This window comes from Alosa alosa, chromosome 14, assembly GCF_017589495.1.
Source record: "Alosa alosa isolate M-15738 ecotype Scorff River chromosome 14, AALO_Geno_1.1, whole genome shotgun sequence".
NCBI classification, from domain to species: domain Eukaryota; kingdom Metazoa; phylum Chordata; class Actinopteri; order Clupeiformes; family Clupeidae; genus Alosa; species Alosa alosa.
Genome location: NC_063202.1, coordinates 15862963 through 15884819, shown reverse-complemented (window position 1 = coordinate 15884819; position 21857 = coordinate 15862963). Strand labels below are relative to the sequence as shown.

General features: G+C 41.6%; 1 protein-coding gene across 2 annotated transcripts; it reads left to right on the top strand.

Annotated features, from left to right (window-relative positions):
* The first annotated feature begins 685 nt into the window (after positions 1 to 685).
* slc7a6 (solute carrier family 7 member 6) lies at positions 686 to 10320 on the top strand. 2 transcript variants are annotated; one of them, XM_048262375.1, is made up of 10 exons: positions 686 to 986; positions 3477 to 4062; positions 4796 to 4921; positions 5073 to 5217; positions 5682 to 5805; positions 6204 to 6307; positions 7444 to 7540; positions 7968 to 8117; positions 8513 to 8696; positions 9001 to 10320. In XM_048262375.1, the coding sequence occupies exons 2-10, from the start codon at positions 3564 to 3566 to the stop codon at positions 9066 to 9068; spliced, it is 1497 nt and encodes a 498-aa protein (XP_048118332.1). In that variant the 5' UTR covers positions 686 to 986; positions 3477 to 3563; the 3' UTR covers positions 9069 to 10320. The 2 variants fall into 2 exon arrangements, with proteins under 2 accessions (XP_048118332.1, XP_048118333.1); XM_048262376.1 differs by lacking the exon at positions 686 to 986 and adding an exon at positions 1591 to 1719.
* The last annotated feature ends 11537 nt before the right edge of the window (positions 10321 to 21857 follow it).

Sequence of the window (21857 nt, the reverse complement as noted above, 5' to 3'; positions counted from 1 at the left end):
CTTATTTTTTTTCCTGAGAGCTTTGAAAATTCTGTTTTTGTTAATTAAGTTGAAATTATAATATTTCATGTAATGCAATATTATAAGTTGTAGAGTCACGGTTATAGATTTATTTTGTAATACATTTGGATTTATCTTGCTGGCTCAGTCTGGGCCCCAACTGCATATTTTCCACCAAAAGCTACAGTAGTCCTCTTGCATACCGTTGTCTTCTCACAGCGTGTGTCTAATTGCATGAGCCTGTAGCTAAACTAGACCTATGCTTCCCCTCTCTAGGGGAATAGGTGCCTCCATGAGATTCTACATACCTCCTCCCTGAAATCATTTTCTAACTTTCTATCTCCAACTTATGTAGACAGAGAGACTATTAACATTAGTTCATCCTCTTCATTATAGCCTCTTTTCCCTCTAAGAGTTTATCTCATCCAAAATACAGGTTAGATAGATAGATAGATAGATAGATACTTTATTGATCCCCAGGGGAAATTCAAGATGTGATTAACATGTGATTTTGACAATGGATTGGATTCATACAAAAGGAAAATAATTATATTATATATTATATTATATTGCTAGGGTATACGCTTGGACCAAATTGCGAATACCAGCTGTATACCATCTTACATATCGGCACACTTTAGTGGGTTGCCATTGGGGCTCGTTCCCAAAACATTTTGCTCATGTGGGGCAAAGCTCCGCCTATGGGTGGAGTTCAAGGCAATATAGCCAGACAAACACAGGTAGTTTAATGTCATGCGCATGCAATAGATTCCCAGATTTTACAACGTTCCATACGTGGTGGACTGTACTTAAAATAAAAGAAGGGACAGCGTTTGTGCTTTGGCAATTTCTTCACGTGATTATTGCCGGTGTCACGTGACATTCTAGCTTCAGTGTTGCGGTTGCGGGTGATGGCTTGGTGATGCTCCCGATAAACTAGCCTACATCCTGGGACCAGTCTAGAGAGAAAATCGTGCTATACCAAGGTAAGGTGGTTTCTGAAAATATTTTGTTTCATTCAACATTTTTAACCAAATACAGGCGACAATCTTGTCTAGCAATGGATACCTGGTAGCCTACAGATAGTCCTACCAAATTGACCAGACAACTGCAAGGCTCTTCCAAGTTCATCATCCTAAAGCAAGATCTCATTTTAGCTTATTAATTGCACAGCTTCCATTACGTATGTCCTGTGTCTTATGCGCTGAAAATTGTCTGTTGAATTAAAAAAATAAAAACATAACATTTAGGTAAATGAGGCCACAGTCTGATTCAGTAGCCTACACTAGTGGTGGTAGAGGCTATGTTAAGGCTTCAGTTGACTACTTGTCGTAGCTGCATTTAACTTCAAACTGCGCAGTCTGGAAAGGTTGGGTTACCTGTGCTTATTTAATATGGCTTTGGTTCATTTCCACCGTCTTGGATGATGGACCGTGTGTTTGATAACTTGCGGGAACAAGCTTTGTTCTGCGCTGTAGCGTCGCTGTTTCTCAGCTGACTGACTCACGGAGTATCGTTGTTTTGTTCCTTTACGATTAGAGGAGGAGGGGGCTGACTGACTCACTGATGGCTTACCGAAACTTGACTTTCCAAACACAATAAAGTAGTTCAATCGCATATCTATCTGTTATAAGACGGGTTAAAATTGTCATCTGTGGTTTGAGCAAGGTCAGGGAACTCTAAAAGAACGGTTATCTCCGTGTTATTTTTCGTTCGCAAGTAAGTTGGACGCGTTGTCGTTTCCTTTGTTTGTGTTTCTGTTATGGTTAAGGTTCTGTCTGGTGCACATCACATTATATGACAACTATGTTCGCCACGATAGGCTATATTGGTGTCTTATGTCAACTTTCAAGTCACACTCAAACTTGTTTTCTGATGCTTTTCTGACGAGAGATCACATTGCTCATTTTTTTGCTGTCATTTCGAAATGAATTTGCTTTCAAATGAAAATGTCACTGATTTGAAATGCATTCAGTGTGGAGCTGTCCTGTACATTATCTTACCGTTGATGGACTGATTCTGAAACACTGAACTGCTGAAACTAAAACGTCTGAACTTCTGAGTGTAGTTCAACCAGTGCTTAGATGCAGGGGGCGTCGTTAGTGGAAACCGTCGCTACACTGAATACATAGATACATGCTACAGTGTTGCAATACATTGTTTTTTTGGGGGAATGAAGTGCCTTAGTTATCGTTGCCTCAATGGTGGTGTACGCCTAAACTTCTGACCATCCAGCTGCAATGATTCCTAGCATACAGATCAACAGGAAGAGCCTATAATACAAAACCGTTTAGATTAGATGACATTAGATACATTTATTCATCCACAGGGAAATAGGCGTCCAGTAGCATGATCTAGACATAGAGAAGCACGCATCAAGAAAAACACCCAAACATAACAAAAGTGCAGCCTGTATACCGGAGCTCTACAGAGAACTGCTTAAGGGGAGTTATGCAGTGACGGGCTATGATAAAAGGATGTGTCAGTGGGGGTAGTGTCAATGGTAATTGATAATTACAATCAAAGGTGAACAATGCAACGTGACTGACAGGCTATTAGTTCTTATTGCACTATCAAACACTTGGCATATTAACAGACAAGAATGCCAGTAATACATTGTTGATGCTGAGGCAAATAGCCAGTATGCAAATAGCATACGATTAGAAGTTTTGTTAAAAAAAAAAAACGTACAACTAAAACAGATGCCAAACAGTATTACTCAATTGTTGCAATGGCCTGAATCAACCCGCACACAGATGCAACATAAGCTACAAGTCATGGTGACAGGTTTTACAGAAACCGGTCTCTGTTCTTTATTCATTGATGGTTAATGTGCCTTCTGTGATGTTAGTATCCTGCTTGAAAAAAACAAAACGGCACCAAACTCTATGCGATTGAGGACTATTTTCTCTATTAGAACAAAATGAAACAAAATTAAACATTTATGAGAATTGCTTTGGATGATCATTCTGTCCATAGCACATTTGACACATGACTAACACATGGCACGATGTGCCACAAACTGACTTCACACCCAAGTGAACACATTAGACACAAGTTGAGATGTCGCATGATGCCGAGTAGAGACCTTAGCATAGAAAAGCTTGGACAAGTGGTATGCATGATTTTGTTCATTTGAAAGATCTCTTAATTGCCCCTTGGCCCCTTTTGCCATTGTTTGTGCAAAGCCAAAAACTTTATCGTCCTTGTTTTTTAATATTCACTGAGTGACTTGGAATGAAGTAGCTTGAATTAGACTCTAGAAGCATTCAGAGACCTGCATCTCTGACAGGCAGTGACCATGAAACTAGGGCATTGCTATTATGACATCTAATGCAAGTGAACACTACCAAGAACTTTTACCATCAGTCACAACAGCTTTAAATGAAGCAGCGCACACTCTCTAATCTCACATTCCCTCTCTCCTCTTCTCTGCCCTCTCCTGTTTGTCCTTGTGTTCTGTGAATGTACTCTAGGTTGGACACTACCGACAAGTAGCTCCCACACCCCTCTCCTATTCCTTCCTTGTCGTTGGACTCCACACCCCAGCTCAACAGACAGGAATGGAGAACCAGGAGGAGTCGAGGAAGCTCAATGGGGGGCCTGGGTCAGCGGCTCAGGGCTCGGGGGACGCCGGTCAGCCCAAGCAGAGCATGCAGCTGAAGAAGGAGATCTCGCTGCTCAACGGCGTCAGTCTCATCGTGGGCAACATGATCGGCTCTGGCATCTTTGTGTCGCCCAAGGGCGTGCTCATCTACAGCGCCTCCTATGGGCTGTCGCTGGTCATCTGGGCCATCGGCGGCATCTTCTCCGTGTTCGGGGCACTGTGCTACGCGGAGCTGGGCACCACCATCACCAAGTCAGGGGCCAGCTACGCCTACATCCTCGAGTCCTTTGGGGGCTTCATCGCCTTCATCCGCCTGTGGACGTCGCTGCTCATCATCGAGCCCACGAGTCAGGCGATTATCGCCATCACGTTCGCCAACTACCTCGTGCAACCTCTCTTCCCCACCTGTGAGCCGCCGTACTCCGCTTCACGCCTCATCGCGGCCGCCTGCATCTGTGAGTTCACACTGGTGTGACAGTGACGTGGGAGAGCTCTCATGGTCCTGCATAGAAACACTGTTAAGAAGTTTTACTGCTTTAATTAATGTCGGTCATGGAGATGATCATGTATATCATTTGTACTTTTTCATGTACATTATATAATTTGTACTTTTTCATGTACATTTATATAGACATTTTAGCATTTTTCACATCACATAAACGCCACCACCAACAACAAAAGTACAGAATTAAATTATGGTTGTTGTATAGGCTATACACTGCGCAAGCATTAAACAGAGTAAAAGCTTGTACGGGCACTAGGCGGCAGTTTTGTATATCACATACTACTACTATTACTACTAGCACTGATGGAGCCATTGTTTATTTGTTTATCAGAAGTAATATTTATGAGGTGGGTTTAAGTCCTATTCCAAAAATAAATTTGATTATTTGTATGACATAGCACAAATTGTCTTTTGGGAACAGCTGTAGATGAGAAGGGCAAAGAGCTCTCAGAGCCTGAGAATTGGGTTACCTCAACATAAACACAAGCACTCTGTGAACAGACTTGTATCCATCATTCCTCTCCCAATAATGGAAGCCGTTTGCGTAGTGGAAAGTCACTTAGGGTAGAATCCATCATTTTTACTCTTGTGGTTGCCTTGTCCACATCTAAATGGCCATACTGTTCTGGAGTTGTGTGGGAAATGGTCCAGATCAGCATCAGTGATGTTTTGTTCTTGTTTAGGCTTACTGACATTCATCAACTCTGCCTACGTCAAGTGGGGCACCCGCGTACAGGATCTCTTCACCTATGCCAAAGTCCTGGCCCTCATAGTCATAATCATCACAGGGATTGTCAAACTGTGCCAAGGTGAGCTACTGACACACAGTTTGTGTGTGTGTGTGTGACTTCACATTGTGGGTGCTTCTTCCTGAATTGAGTCAGCTGTTGAGGGAAGCCACAGGGTGCTGTTTTTTATGTGTTTTGAGTGCACAGCAATAATTGTGTGTATGTGTTACAGGAAACACAAAGAACTTTGAGGCCTCCTTCCAGGGTTCGTCCCTAGAGCCAGGGGACATCGCTCTGGCCTTATACTCTGCCCTCTTCTCCTACTCTGGGTGGGACACGCTTAACTTTGTTACCGAGGAGATCAAGAATCCTGAGAGGTATTTTGACATTATTTTAACAAACCATTACATTTTTGATGCACTGGACTGTATTTAATTCTCTTGAGATACAGAGACATATTGTCAGTAGTTCAGGTCTTTGTAAACTTAATCGTAATTTGCAACAGACAGGCACACACAAGTCAAGTTTATTTATATAGCGCATTTCAAGCACAGGGATCATTCAATGTGCTCTACATAAACAAAAAGTAATAGTAAATAAAAGATTGAATGGGCAATAGTTGAAATAGTTTAACAAGTAAGATCATAATAATTCAAAAGAAAACCTAAAAGCCAAAAAAATTTGTGGGTGGTGTATTGATGTCTGTGTGTAGAGCGCTTTGTGTTGCACTCTGCATGAAAACTGCAGTGGATATAAATAAAAGTACTTACTTACTTTAGTTACTGCCTTGCACTGATGTATTTGACTGAGCTGTATCACTTTGTGTGATCTAAAATCTCAGGAACTTGCCCTTGGCCATCGCCATCTCCATGCCCATTGTCACAATCATCTACATCCTGACCAACGTGGCATATTACGCCGTGCTGGACATGAGTGCCATCCTCGCCAGCGACGCTGTGGCGGTGGTGAGTTTTTAATAATCAATTTATTTATCAGTGCATCTGCCATTTAATTATCAAAGTAATTGACAACTAATCGATTAAGTGTTGCTGCCCTACATCCATTTATTCATCAGTGTATCTGCAGAACCTAGAATGACCTTTGAACTAATGTGTGTCAACAACTCAAATAGTGTGGGAGGAATAACAAAAGTTTGTCTTGAGTTGAGCTTAAATGAATGGCTGTAATTATGCTATGAAATGGTTAGTTCGTAAGAGTAAAGGAAGAGTACCAGTAGACCCATTAAGCAGCATAGTGGAAAACTACAGCACTGGATCACATGCCATGGTGGTTTGTTTGATGGTGTGTGAAAAAGTCTTAAGCTTGGTTGAGTCATCTCTGCATCATGTTCCTTTTCCACCAGACGTTTGCAGACCACACCCTTGGGGTCATGAGCTGGACCATCCCTATAGCTGTGGCTCTGTCCTGCTACGGAGGACTGAACGCCTCCATCATCGCCGCGTCCAGGTAAAAATGTGGACGTGAACACATTCAAGCCTTATCTGAGACCATGGTCACCAATCAAGGCCTGTGGCAGTATTGTCAATAGCTAACTTTGTGTTGATCCAAAGCCAGGCAAGTCAGTTGTGTACCAGAGCAAAGCCCTCATTAAGGTACTGTTAAGGAGAAGATCGTAAAACAAAAGTTGTTCAGTTTGACCCAAAACATCTGTATCTCTTTAAGAACGTAATTCATGTCTGTCTGAGAGCCCAAGTACGTATCAGACGAGGGGCTTCTGTCCTCAAGTTTGCGGTCTCATTTAGAGGTTGTTCTTGCTGTGTGCCATGCACACCACTCCCATTACACCAGTGGTTTTATGCTGATGGGTATTCAGCCCCTGGGCAGGGCGAGGCCTCTGTTGCTGTTGCATGTGTGTCCCTGTTAGCAGAGGCTCTTAAGTTAGTTCTGCTTCTCTGGATTTTATGGGGACACCTTTGCATAGTAAATATGGTGACGTGCCATCTGGGGTCATTCTGCATAAGGGAAATGTGTTCTCTTCTGAAACATCTGCTGTGTGGGTTCTGCGGTATTTCAGGAAAAGGGTTGATGGATTAATCAGTAAAGTTCAAATGGAGGCATTGGTTAGCCATTAAGCAACCCAAGCAATGTTAGGTTTCCACAGAAAGTGATAGACTACCAATGGCAGGTACTATTTGTATTAATGTTCAGTTTATTGTAGATTTATGTTATCGTACGAAGTACTAACGTCAGTGCATAGAGCATATTTGTTATTGTATACACTCCCTATGACTCTGTGTCTGGTTTGCATGTAGTTTGTGCTTCATTAAGTTAATGGTCTTCACTGGCATTGTGATCTCTGTGGACAGTCATCCTTGTTGGATCTCCTTTGATTTCCTTTAAATGAAGACTGCACTGCTCCTGTTTCAGTGTTCAAGATATTTGATCGTGTTCATTTACAATATCATGTTGCAATCAATAGCTCAGTAAATGGCTTTTATTTATGTGTAGCTGCTATATAGAATCAGTTTGTCTGAGGAGTGTATAAATGCGTCAGCCAAATGTAATGTATATGACTGTGAGCATATGTGTTTGAGTCTCTCCTGCGCAGCACTGTGAATGTTTGTTTTGCGTCTTCTGTACAGGCTGTTCTTTGTGGGGTCGCGAGAAGGTCATCTGCCGGATGCTTTGTCCATGATTCATGTGGAACGCTACACTCCTGTTCCTGCTCTGCTCTTCAATGTAATGTACTTCTGTCTGACATTTTACCCATTTAGCTAGTGAATAGATGCACCTGTTGGACAACCCAGACCCAGAATCAAATTCTGCAACATGAATTAAATTGCAACATGAAACCTCAGGAACGCTGTGCTCATGGTTCTGTCAGTGACTGTATGTCAACTCCCACAGTATCAAGTATCAAGGCAATTATGCCAACAGCTTTAGCCATTGTGTTTTGCACAAAAGTAAAAATTGAAGATGGTGAATGCAATTGTTATGAAAAAGCCATGTCAATTCCTGCGTTGACACACCGTACACAGGGTCCACAGCACCTCCTAATGGTCAACTGAATTAATAATGTGCCATTTCCTGTACCACTCCCATTTCTCTTACATTTAACACAGTATATCAGCACTCATCATCATTTCTGTTCATCTTTCCGTTTCAGTGTGCTATGGCCCTGATCTACCTGGCCGTGGAGGACGTCTTCCAGCTGATCAACTACTACAGCTTCAGTTACTGGTTCTTCGTGGGTCTGTCTATCGCTGGACAAATCTACCTACGCTGGAAGGAACCAGACCGACCCCGACCTCTGAAGGTAAAGGGGGTGGGGGGAGAACATCTATGTCTAGTTTGAAAGCTCAAGGGGCAGCCACCAGTTTGTTGTATTGCAGCAAGTTACCAGCAGTGCTATCTTGGGAGTTGTGCTTTGTTGTTGTTAAAGGAGGGTATTTTGTTACCCTCATCTGTGAGGTTGCTAATCATCCAGTTTACAGACGGCCAGCGACTTTTTTTCTTAATACTAAAAATGGAACTATTGAATTGATGATTGATGTTGATGTCCCTTTTCTCTTCCTCGTGTGTGTGTGTGTGTGTGTGTGTGTTGTGTGTGTGTGTGTGTGTGTGTGTGTGTGTGTGTGTGTGTGTGTGTGTGTGTGTGTGTGTGTGTGTGTGTGTGTGTGTGTGTGTGTGTGTGTGTGTGTGTGTGTGTAGCTGACACTTTTGTACCCCATCATCTTCTGCCTGTGTACGGTGTTCCTGGTGGCAGTGCCTCTCTACAGTGACACGCTGAACTCCATAATTGGTATAGCGATCGCCCTCTCTGGAGTGCCAGTTTACTTCCTGGGAATCTATCTCCCAGAATCCAAGAGGCCACCCATCATCTCAAAGCTGCTGCGTGAGTACATCAGCCATGCTCCTGTCTCTTCAACCCAAACCCAAAGTTTATGGTTGTCATGTTTGTATCAGCCATTAGTTAGCCATTTAGACAAAGTTCTTTTGCATGATTTCTAACTTCGATCTTCTTTTTTTGTTCCTTTTTCAACTTTTGATTTTTCACCAGCTCAGAATATACATTTCCAAGATCCACTGCAGATACAGCTGCGGTTAATAGCAAGGAATAGCTAATGGCTATTGCTCGTGTCCGGCTGTGTCCTTTTGACGTCTTGACTGAAAATGTTGTTTTGTTCCTTTCCCTCCAGGTGCCATCACACACTTTACTCAGTTCTCCTGCTTCTGCGTTCTCACTGAGATGGATGTGAGCGAGTGAAGGAGACCATCACGGGATCTCACTGCCACGTCACCCCAAGAGCAGTTGCTCGCACTACACCTCCCCAAAACACTGACACCGCAGCAGGAGAGAGGACTCCACGTGGATTTATCCCACTCTCTTCACTTTCAGGCTTGACTTCAGGATTTATTTCACATGCTTGAATACACTTTCATCACCCGATGGTCTACATGTCGTGGCCGGTTCTTCTGGGTCTGGGAACATGAATTCACACACTCACCTGCACACCTGTTCTGCACCCGTTCTGTCCAGCATGTGTCCACTCCTGGGGCCTCTGCTCCTCTCAGGGACGTCATTGAGGAACAGTAGTGCTGAATGCCCTGGGCCGCCTTCAGCCAACTGGACTGCTACACTTAAAGAAACCCAGGGTATTTTAGCCAGCTAGACTGACACATGAAGTGCCAGGGGCCTCTCCCCTCTCTGTGATGAGAGGCTAATGTTGGGTACCAATACTGTCTGGGCGTTATGGTTTGATTCGTTTTTGTTTTGTTTTTTAATAGAACGTTTTAAATATTGTATTATTTATACACTGTTTTTAATGAGGAAATGATTTGTTTTCCCAGACTTTCAAAGTTTCAGTGTATGTGCGGTTTACAGCTTGTGATGCAGCCTTCTAATCATATTAATGTATGGTGTTTTGTAGATGTGTCTGATGGGGACTCTTCTGGGACTCTTATTAATCTACTTTCAAGCCTTCATATTATGTGAAAATGAACAGAATCCTTTGTATATGCTGCTATCCAATTTCATTCTGCCATGTTTTTCTTGCAAATATTTATGTAGGTATCACTCAAAATCAGTTTACTTGAGGCGATGTTAGGCAGAACTAGTTATGAAAGCAGCTCTTCTGGTTGAAGGTATCAGTTGCATTCTGTTATGATCACTTGCCTATACCCCTTATTTACAAAGGGTATATCGACCATCATTATGCAGTATCTATTTCAATGTCCCTCATATATAGGCAAAGCTTGTCTCCAGAAATATATATTCTTTGTATCAGTAGATTTCAGTGTTAGTCTTGACTGTGTTATACTATTTGTGAAATGATTATGGTGGTGTGTATGAATGCTGTACTGTACTACAGTGACTTCAGTGAAGTGTATTATTTTACTTTACAGTCACGATGATGTTCCTCCATTAGTTTTCCATCATTGTGTGTGTGGCTAAGAACCGGACTGTCCACTGGTTCTCCATTTTTCTTTTATCTGGGGCAATAAAGATTCACAAACTATCTGATGTTGAAAGACATTTTTTTTACTCATCCATGAAATGATTCTCATCTCACCTGTAAGGAATTGTCTAATCATTGTGAAGTTACATCAAAGGGTTCGTGCAGAAAAAAAATCCATAGTAAAATGTTCCTATTATCCAGATTGCACACGTATCTCTGGTATCGGATCTGAGATGTCAGATCCCCAGTTGATTGCCTCCTGCTATCCTTGCCATCCTTACATTAACTACAGGCAACCTCTCCCTCTATCCCTATATTATATGAATAAATAGAATAAATACTGATTAAATGACCATATTACCTATTGCTCTCTATGTCTCTTGTGCATAGTCTTTGTGATTAGTCTATAACTAAATGCATATTTCGTAACACCTCTATCCACTCACTCTCTCTTTCATTCCCCTCTTACATAGACTGCCTCTTCTCTTCCTCTTTTACTATAAATGGTCTGTTTATTCTCTTCCCCTTTTACTATATCTATCGGACGCTGTTTCCCAACTGGTCTGCTTGTAGACCGTTATGCATAGTCTACCCTGCTTATGATACACCTCCATACTGTGTGCCAACCCATGCACCAAGAATATAAATAAAAAAAACTAAAAAACATTGCTCTGCTTAGTCATGTAATTGTAACTTAATGAACATATTTACACTACTCAAAGAAATTAAGAGAACACCTTTTCATATGAATATAGCATCAAGTCAATCAAACGTGTAGGATATTGATCTGGCCAGTTACGTAAAAGGTGGTTGTGAATCAGTTTCACTTGCTTTGGCTTCAACAAAATTAACAACAGGTACACTAGGGGCAACAATGAGACGTCTCCTAAAACAGGAATGGTTTTAAAGGTGGGGGCAACTGATCATTTTTCCATCTTTATCCTTCTTGACTGAATTTTCACTAGTATCACATTTGGCTAGGGTCAGTGTCACTACTGGTAGCATAAGTCAGTACCTGGAGCCTACAAAGGTTGTACAGGTAGTCCAACTCCTCCAGAATGCCACACCAATAGACAGGTTTCCTGTTTACCAACAAAACTAGATGCACGCACAACCTTGGGGCAGAAGACGCTCGGTGGCCGGCCACAACGTTATAAACTAATAGTTGGCTGCTAGTAACATCTCAGAGTTTATTTCAGAGTTTGTCGTTCATTTTCATTATTAATATAACATCGTCTTTTGGCGTTTTTGGCGAAGACTTGCATTCCTTTAGGGATATTGAACATTCAGTAAACCATCGTGATTTCGAATGGTGCGGTTTTCAGCACAAAAACTCATTGTAATCCTTTCATGGAGAGCACTGCTCTATGCAGTTCTATGGTGCTTTCTGCCCCATAGTTGAGCATGCATGTTTTTGTGACATTGCATAGAAATCCATGTATACATTCCATTGCCAGAAGGATTGCTGTGTCTCAAGAGCCTGGGGGAGATTCCAGGAGATAAGCAGTTGCTCTAGGAGAGCTGGGCAGGGTGGTATCTGTTCCTTTGTACAAGGAAGAACAGTAGGAGCCCTGCCAGAGCCCTACAAAATGACCTTCAGCAGGCCGCTGGTTTGAATGTCTCTGACCACACTGTCAGAAACAGACTTCATGAGGGTGGCCTGAGGGCCTGATGGCCTCTAGAGGGACTCGTGTCATTTGCCATAGAATACAAAATTGGCAGGTCGATCACTGGCACCCTGTGCTTTTCACAGATAAGAGCAGATTCACCCTGGGCATGTGACAGATGTGAAAGGGTCTGGAGATGTCGTGGAGAATGTTATGCTACCTGTAACATCATTCAGTATTAACCGGTTAGGTGGTGGGTCAGTGATGGTCTGGGGAAGCATATCCTTGGAGGGGCGCACACACCTCTACAGGCAAGACAACGGCATCCTCACTGCTCTTAGGCATTGGGATGAAATTTTCAGACCCAGTCTGACCCTGTACTGGTGCAGTGGGCCCTGGGTTCCTCCAGGTGCACAACAATGGCCATTCACATGTGGCGAGAGTGAGTAGGCAGTTACTGAAGGATAAAGGCATTGATACCATTGACTGTCCCCCACACTCCCCTGACTTAAATCCAATAGAACACCTCTGGGACGTCATGTTTTAGTCCATCCAACACCACCAAGTTGCACCACAGACTGTCAACATCTGGGAGCAGATCCCCAGGACACTATCCGCCATCTCATTAGGAGCATGCCCCGACGTCGTCAAGCATGTGGGGAGTCATATGAACTACTGAGTATTATTTTGAGTTGCTGTGATGAAATTTAGGCAAAAATGGACTAGCCTGCCGCATCATTTTTTCACTCACACATTTTTTCGGGCGTCTTTGAATTCAGCCCTTTGTAGGTTGATCATTTTCATTTCCAAAAAACAATGTGGCATCCTTTCGTTCCGAACACAGAACCCAGTCCATATCTACGGTGGCGCATTGCATTCACATCACAAAAAAAAAAAAAAACAGGTTATCTCATAATTATGAGATAACTATCTCGTAATTACGAGATAACTATCTCATAATTATGAGATAAGGATAGGATCCGTGCTGACCCAGGAAAAAATGAACTGTAAAATTTCACAGTAAAACAATTAAATTTACAGTTCAACTTAAATTTGTTATAGTTCTACCATTGCCTTTACAGTTCGACCATGAATATATCATAGCTTGACTATGAACTCTCCCATTACTATGAACTTCATGGTCGCACGTCTGGTGCAGACTTTAAAGTTTACAGTTAATAAGTAAAGATAATGATTGACTGCAGTTTGTTTATAGTCAGACTGAGGTTTTCATAATTATGAGGTTTACTATGAAGTTTACAGTTCAACTAAACATTTTCAACTTCAAATACCAGACTGTATGAAATAAAACATGAATTCCCTCTTTCTATATCCTTCACATTCCTGTGCTACCTCTAGGCTACTTTTAAGCCTATGTCATGTTTGATGTGGTCATCAAATAGGCTATGTTTACTTACTCACATGTTAGGCTACTTGTATCGACAAGTTTAACAACATGACAGAAAAACAAACTTTTGATTAAAGAACACAGTGTCATCCATTATCACTTATCATGAACATATTAAAAGCGGTCATGGTAGAACTGTTAATAAATACTTGGTTGAACTGTAAAAGATCTATAAGTTGACAGTGTTACTATGAACTATCATAGTGAATTTTACAGTAAAACCATCAAATTACCACAAATAAATTAATGAGAATACCAGCTCTCTTTTTATGAAAGCCTTAGCTATGTAGCTATGACACATGTGTGCAGGAAGACCATCTTACTCCATTTAGCTCTAATATTCTCAGGGTCCTTGACTCTATATAGTATAATAGCACCTGCCAAGGTTAGAAAGACTTCAGTAAACCTAAAACACCATGGAGGAATATCACAACAGTAGCAAATCAGAAGAGAGAATGTAGGAAAGCTGAACGTAAATGGAGAAACACTAAGCTTCAGATTAACTATATGACATCTTCAAAAAGAGGCTCCACATTTATAACTCTGAGTTATGTATAGGGCCAGGCATTCTTCATTAATTGTAACATTATTAACACATTAATAACTCCCATGCTCTTTTTGCCATTGTTGATAAGTTAACAAATTCACCAACAGAGCTACCTCAAGATTTCAAGTCAACAAAAATGTTTAATGACTTTGGTTCTTTTTTCATCACAAAATTGAAAATATTAGAGTTCACCACAGGCCTAGACAAAATGTAGCCTCCTTATCTGAATTTACTGCTATGATGGCCAAACCCTTGAAAAAACTGTGCTGCAACTTAGTTCATCTACAGTACCTGCTGTCTTGACACTCTGCCTACAAACTTCTTTAAAAGTGTTTTCAGCTGTTTGGCATTTTAGTTTATGCAAATTGTGAACCATTCTCAGCTCAGGCATTTTCCCAGCAGCACTTAAAGGAACCATATATAAGATTGTGGCCAAAACTGGTACTGCAATCACTTTCAAAATACTGAAGAGCGGTGTATCCCCTCCCCCTCACCCCTGACACGAGGTTGCCAACCCGGATGGCGAAACACTACTGACTTTGTGATTAGTAGATAGGTGGAGGGTGGCGCATCAGGCCAAAACACAACATGACATGACAGAACATCAACATCAGTTGAGGGCTGCAACTTCACTTTTAAAATGACAATATCCTGGCCGGACTACTGTTGTCAGTGATATAAGTATTTGAAATAAACATGATTTCTTAATGTCTAGTGACATATCAGGGCCATTTTATGATTAATTGAAATATTTTTTTTACATACGGTTCCTTTAAGACTGCAGTTATAAAACCTCTCCTGTTGTGTTTGCGGTCAAATGTGACCGATTGACAATTCTTTTCTCTCAAAATTTTGTTACCTTATTCTGACTACCCTGAGGCGCCATGACTTAATACAGGGCATCTGAACACACAAAATAATTTTTGATCATTTTCATGACAATTTGAGTGTTTTATTTAACACCCATGTGTATTCCCGGTCTCAAATATGACTGGCCATTAGAAATGAATGGGTGAGAAAATGGTCAGTGTATAAAATTGAATCCAGACACATACTTATTGATTAGATGGACTGTATGTGTGCTTCTGTACATTAAAACACCCTCACTCCCCCTCTTTGCTTCTATGCCAGCCCCCACTGCACCTTTCCCCAATAGAATCTTCCCCTTTCTGACTTGCATGAGCTCAGGTTAATGAGGCCTACAGGCCATAAATAGCAAATGGAAGTTCAATAGGTTATATCTATAGAACACACGTTCATACAAAGGTCTATCACAACATTAGATGATAATATATGTGCTACTATGGATTTATAACAACTTTGGGTGCTGAGATATCATGCAAAACATGAGTACCTTGTCTCACCCCCCACAACACAGACAATCTCTACTCTTTAAAAACAGTCCCTACAAGATTCTTGGCAATTCTGACCTTTTGACGATCAAAACTATCTCAGGAACAGAGATATGCCCCAAACAGCTTGGCCCTACAAGACTATCTTGGAACAGAGATATGCCCCAAACAGCCCTGACCTTCCTGACGATCAAAACTCTCTCAGCAACAGATACATGAAACTGCCCCAACTGGTCCTTGACAATTCAAGAACTTCAGTGCATTCTCCTCCAAGCACTTTGGGATGCCTGGAGCATAGTGCTCATGTCCCCAAATATGTTGCTGGATGCATTGTAAGCCATTCTAAGCTGTTACACACACCAAAGCTGTTTTGTCATTCAAAATAGGGTATTGGTCTTCACAACTGAACGTAAATGCCCCCCCCCAATATATAAAAATGTCCAGTCATGTGTTACCAATATAATAACTGTAATTAAACAAAATCGGTTAGTGTTCTTTCATCATGGTCATGCGATCATTGAGGGCAAACTTTTTTACCATTATGAGTGCACCATCCGTGTACTTGCAGTGCACTTTGTTGTCACAATTATCAGTGTGAATGCACGCATGTGAATGAATACACAGTGCTAGTGACTAACCAAAGGATTTACATATTATTATTGTGTATGAAAAATATTACATTAAAAAGGAAAAATGGTTGTACTTTTGATTTTTGAATACTTATGTTTAAAAAGCAAGTAGTTCTCTACTTCAACTCAATTAACATTTTGTTTCACCTTCATCTTTCACTTGTATTGGAGTAATATTTGACAAGGTGTATCTGTACTTTCACTTAAGTAAAGGAATTGCGGGCAACTTCGTTCACCTCTGCTATTGGTTTTACCAAAAATATTTGGCAGTATTTATTTTTTTTGACACAAAATACAAAGCCATTTTCTTCAACAAAAATAAAATACAAATGACAAAATACCATTTTGTATTTGAAATAATTATTTTGAATCAGAAATACTGGCTGCAGCAACTCGACCTAGGAAGCACAATTTTTTTGTGTTTTGTTATGTCAATTTTGATCCAATTTGACCGCTTTGCTATGTTGCCCACCCAAATGTAGTAGCCTAGGCTAAAACCAGCCCTGGGCCCCGTTTCCCGATAACGATGGAGACACGCACTTACGAGGGTTTTCTACGATTCATCTTACGATCGTTCGTTTGGTTTTTCCAACTGTTTCCCGAACATGCTCGACATCGTGAACGTGCGTGCACTGCTCTTAAGACGCTCTTAAGGGGAGCTGTCCATGTCAATAGTTCTGAAGACCTAGCTCTTTAGAGAACATCTCCTCTCATAGCACCACTTACAACAATCTTGCTGATACCAGCACTTACCAGCCGTCTTGAACTGACACTCAACTGTTTAAAAACAGCACTCACTGATGCACTTATTCTTACTGTACTCTACCGTTTTTAAAATTGTCCTAAAACTGTTGAGAGAATTGCTTTAAAACTTAAACTGTTACCATGTTGTTAGTCGCTTTGGTTAAAAATGCGTCAGCCAAATGTAATGTAATGTAATTAAGTTGATGATTACGTGTTTACAAACTCTACATAAAATATTGTAAATAGCCTACTGTCATGCAGTTAATGGGATACTGTGCAGAGTTGGAAAGTTAGGTCAACTTGGAAACTGTTTCTCGTTAAGTTGCCTGATGGTAAGGTACAGCCGTAGCTTACACCTGCAGGAGAGCTTGCTTGGGCGCCTGTGTTGCGTAATGCACTCCTCTCATCTATATGACGCAGTTCCCATTTCTCCAAACCATACATAATTACAAGGACAAATATTATTACACGAGGGAATGTGGTGTCCTATGTGAAAAAATAGGTATAAATCTAGCGTACACATTTCCATGAATCACGGATGTGTTGATGACATAAATTAGGAAATATTAGAGGACTTAATGAGACGTGATGTTAAACTGCATGCCAATGCCATTTAACCCAAATGCCCCAGCAGCAGCACGGGAGAGGAGAGCTTATTTGACAGATCTGCATTGTCTATACTCTATAGTGAGGTAGATTACATTGCTAGATTACAAGAATGATTTGTATATCAAATCTATCATGACCAGATTTACCCCATCCAGCAGGTCTCAGGTCAGCTCTTTGCCTCTGATGAAAATTTAGACAAATTGGCAAAGTTTTGTAAAAGCACTCAGTATTACAATGTAACAACTATATGTAGGTACCCACAAATACATTATGCAAGTACAATGATAGTACCTGATAGTACATGTTGTTACACAGGTTGTACCACTGTACCTAATTAAGTAGGTACACTGTAACAGCGACACATTAAAATAAAGTGTTACCAAAAGCACTAAGGAAAGGGAAGGAACGAGCTGGAATCTGTTAGAGAGTAATTATCCCTTCTATCCTTCTATTCTAAATTAAAATAAGCTTGGTTAGTAGCCTACATATTGTAGCGTCGGTGGATGTACATGTCTGATGTTGAATGAGTGTTTCCCAGAATGCAGTGCGAGTGAATGCTATAATGTGTAATATCGGTTATAATAGTTGTATTTGCATTCATCATGTTGTGTATTTGTTAGCGTGTTAGTCTCTTTGGTTGTACCTCATGTGTTATCCTTGTGTGTGTGGTAAACCCTTATTGTGTGTTCCATGTGCGGCTGAGACTACCCCTGTGTTGCCCTAGTTATCTGAGTCTGTCTGTGTTTGCCTTGATACTTGTTCTAATAAATGACCGTCTTGGCCAAAGGTGATTCTTGTCTGTGGGTGAGATCGCTACTTTGGTGTTAGGGTTGCCACCTGTCCCGGATTTTCATGGTCTGTCCAGGAAAATAAAAATAAAATCCTGGACACTGAATGTCCCGGATTTTTGTACATGATGCGCAAAATGTGTATTTCAGTTTAATTGAAGCGTGCCTACGTCCACAGCTCTACAAAAATGACGTAGCATAACATGGGTGGTGGTGGTGGGGGCACGCACCGTGGGGGTTCATTAGAAATGGTAAGGTGGAGATGGAGAGTGTGTGGGACAAGGAGAGACAGAGAAAGGAAAGTATCCAGTGAAAAACAGTGAAGTTACATTGTGAAAATGGGTGGAGAGATGTATGTACTGTATGCACCCAGTTATATCAGTTACATGTCCTCCTATGTATTTGTTTAGCCAAGAGAAGAAAGCAGCAGAGGCACAGGCTCAGCCAAGCACAAGCAAAGCACACACCACACTCAAGCGATCAGGTAAGCTGTTTGACACTACACCTTACATTGCTACATTTGGTTATTCTTACAGACTGAAAAATTACATTATTTGTTTTTATTCCACATAAGCAAAGAAGCAGAACCTAATTATGTATTCCCCCTTTTTTCTCAATACTGCCCCCAGGTGTCCACAACTAAAAACTGTTGAAAATATAACAAAATAATAAAGGTCTGCTATTAAATAAAGCAATTAACTAAACAAAGAGCTTGCGGTGCTCCAGCTGGTGGCCAAGAGGGCAACGTCGACCTGTAGAGCCTTGGGAACTACCATTTTGTGGACTGTTGATATTTGAAGTGCGCACGTTCCGGTTGACACAAGTCTGCGCAAAGTTTTTCACGTTTTGTGTGCGAGTTCCTATGTGTGTCCCGAGCCTGCTGGGAGGGTCGGGGTCTCCATTCCCCGCCACAGTGGAGCATCGTTGTGCTCGAGAGACAGCCGGCAAGAGTTCTACGAGAGGGCAGCGCGAGGAGGGACCTCGACGTGGACTGCTGACCGCCTGGAGATCGGCACACTATGGACAGGTGGCAACAGCCACGAGCGGTCACAGTAGCCAGAAGGGGCTACCGAACGTCCAGGGGTTCCAGCGTATCCTGGGGTTCAGCTTGCAATGGGACTGTTTGCTGCTGTTTAAGGTAGCGCAGCTGCACGGTGGGGAGACCGAGGGCCCAAGCGACACCACGACCCACGTCTGGCCGGTTCTGGTGCTTGTTCGGGGGAGAACTGATGTGACAGAGGCAGCCGAGAGCCCTTCCAGTCAGGAAGGGTTATCGTTGAAGAGTGCTGGGCCTTTCTGTGGGAGCGGCTCCAAAGACTGATCGCCTGGGGGTCGGAGTGGCCAAGAGCGGGCCACCGACAGCATGGGGATCCTATGTCTATAGAGAAGCTCCGGCCGCCTTGGACTCTCCATTTGCAGCCAGAAGCTTTCCGGTTCACTTGGATTAAGCACTGGGACTGACACCGACGCAGCCGCAAGCGGTGAGCTGAGCTGTCGTTGCTGGGGACACTACAATATTGATGGGCTATAAAAAGGTTTTTCATTACCAAGGTGTCACACAAGAAACATTTCATGATGAGGAAAAGCAAAAAGATCTCCCAAGACCTTTGCAACCTTATTGTTGCAAAACTGGTTACAGATGCATTTCAAAACTTCAGAATCTTCCAGTAAGCAGCATGGGGGCCATTATCTGCAAGTGGAAGGAACATCACTGCATCATCAACCGGCCATGCACACAGGATCTCCTCGCAAGATTTCTGACCAGGGAATCAGAAGGATAGTCAAAACTCAAAAGAGTAGTCCAAGAGCCAAGGACCACTCGGAGAAAGCTCCAGAAAGACTTGAAGGCAGCCAATTCAATTAAATCCAATTAAACAGTTTTGGAAGTAACTAAAGATCAGGATTCACAAGAGGGACCCAGAATCTGTGTTTAGAACCATGGGCCAAAATCACACCTGATACTGCGACTAATAAGTTTTGTCATGGAAATGTCTTGAAGCTGTCATTACAAACTGGCTTTTCCACAAAGTATTGAAGAAATTTCAGTAGGGGCGTTCATTATTTTTTTCCTGTGTCATTCCACTTTATTACACATAACTCTTAGTTTGGATTTTTTATATGTGTGTTAATATAATGTGTGGTGAAAATTTTGAATAGACTCACTGGAAGTTTATAGCCTGACGAGCCAGACCCACATTAAAATGTAGGGTCTGGGCACTCACCGTTCGCAGTGCTTAGTCCGAGGGGCGGGATAATCGGTTGTCTTTCAAATTCCCTCTGCACGCAATAGGACAGCGCTATGAGTCCCATGCGTTTTCTCACCAGCGGAGCTAGTTGGCTAGTTCAAACTTTTGCCAACTTAAAAAAAACAACTTCGTGGTCACGCTGTTCGCCAACAGCCACATCCATCTTCTTTGTTTTCAAGTAGCAGGGAATTCAAGCCAAACCGTTGCAACTCTGCCATCAATCATTATGTTAAGCCCGCTTAACGACTCTATACACGATTTGATTGGCCTGATAGAAGTTTAATTTTTCGAGCACACAAGCCAACTGAGAGTTGCTAGACTAGCCCTGGCCACTAGGGTGCGTCTAGATTTCTAGGCTTGGAAGTTTAGGCTACTTATACTGAAAATAAATAATTGAAGCGTTCAATATTTATTTCCACCATATATTTATTTTACCTGAATATTTTACTTCCAAATTCAATGTCAAAATGAATGTTAGACAAAATATAAAGTTTGACTGACTGAATTTTGTATACAAAACATAGTGAAGACTGTCTAAGGTCACTCTTACTCCCCCTTGCTAAAGAGCAAAATGGTTTAGTCCGCCTGCAGGATTCATAAGGTAGCCTAGGCCTATCTTTTGTTTATTTAGTTCAGCATCGCTAGTAGCCTAGGCTGGTAGACCGCTAATTGTGCTGCTGGTGCAATGTCTTTCTCCAAGAAAGCCAATCAGGTTACCAAAAGCAAAGGCCAAAACAGAAAAAGAGATCAAAATGAGGGGATAGGATACTGTGCGTAGTTGTATGGAATGTATGGTAGGCCAATTTGGTGTGAATACTCCCAGGAAAACTTAGTTCATCTACCTGCTGTCTTGACGCTCTGCCTAAACTTCTTTAAAAGTGTTTTCAGCTGTTTGGCATTTGCGCTTTTGCAAATTGTGAACCGTTCTCACCTCAGACATTTTCCTAGCAGCACTTTTAAGACTGCAGTTACCAAACCTCTCCTGTTGTGTTTGCTGTCAAATGTGACTGATTGAGAATTATTTTCTCTCAAAACATATTGTTACCTTATTCTGACTACCATGAGGCGCCATGACTTAACACAGGGCATCTGAACACACAAAACAATTTTTGATCATTTTTATGACAATTTGAGTGTTTTATTTAACACCCATGTGTATTCTCGGTCTCAAATATGACCGGCCATTAGAAATGAATGGGTAAGAAAATGGTCAGTGTATAAAATTGACTCCAGACACATACTTATTGATTAGATGGACTGTATGTGTGCTTCTGTACACCCCCCTCTTTGCTTCTATGCACTAGAACCTTTCCCCAATAGAATCTTCCCCTTTCTGACTTGCATGAGCTCAGGTCAATGAGGCCTACAGGCCATAAATAGCAAATGGAAGTTCAGTAGGTTATATCTATAGAACACACATTCATACAAAGGTCTATCACATTAGATGATAATATATGTTCTACTATGGATTTATAACAAGTTAAAATGCAGCGGTCATTTTTGACCGGGAACACAACACTAGTAAACATGAAACGAACATAACAGGAGGGTTAATAAAATAAACCTGGATTAATTATTTACAGGCCTATTTCAAGCCTCCCCTTTATAGACAAGGTTATTGAAAAAGTAGTTTTCAACCAAATCAATAAATACTTATAAATATAAAT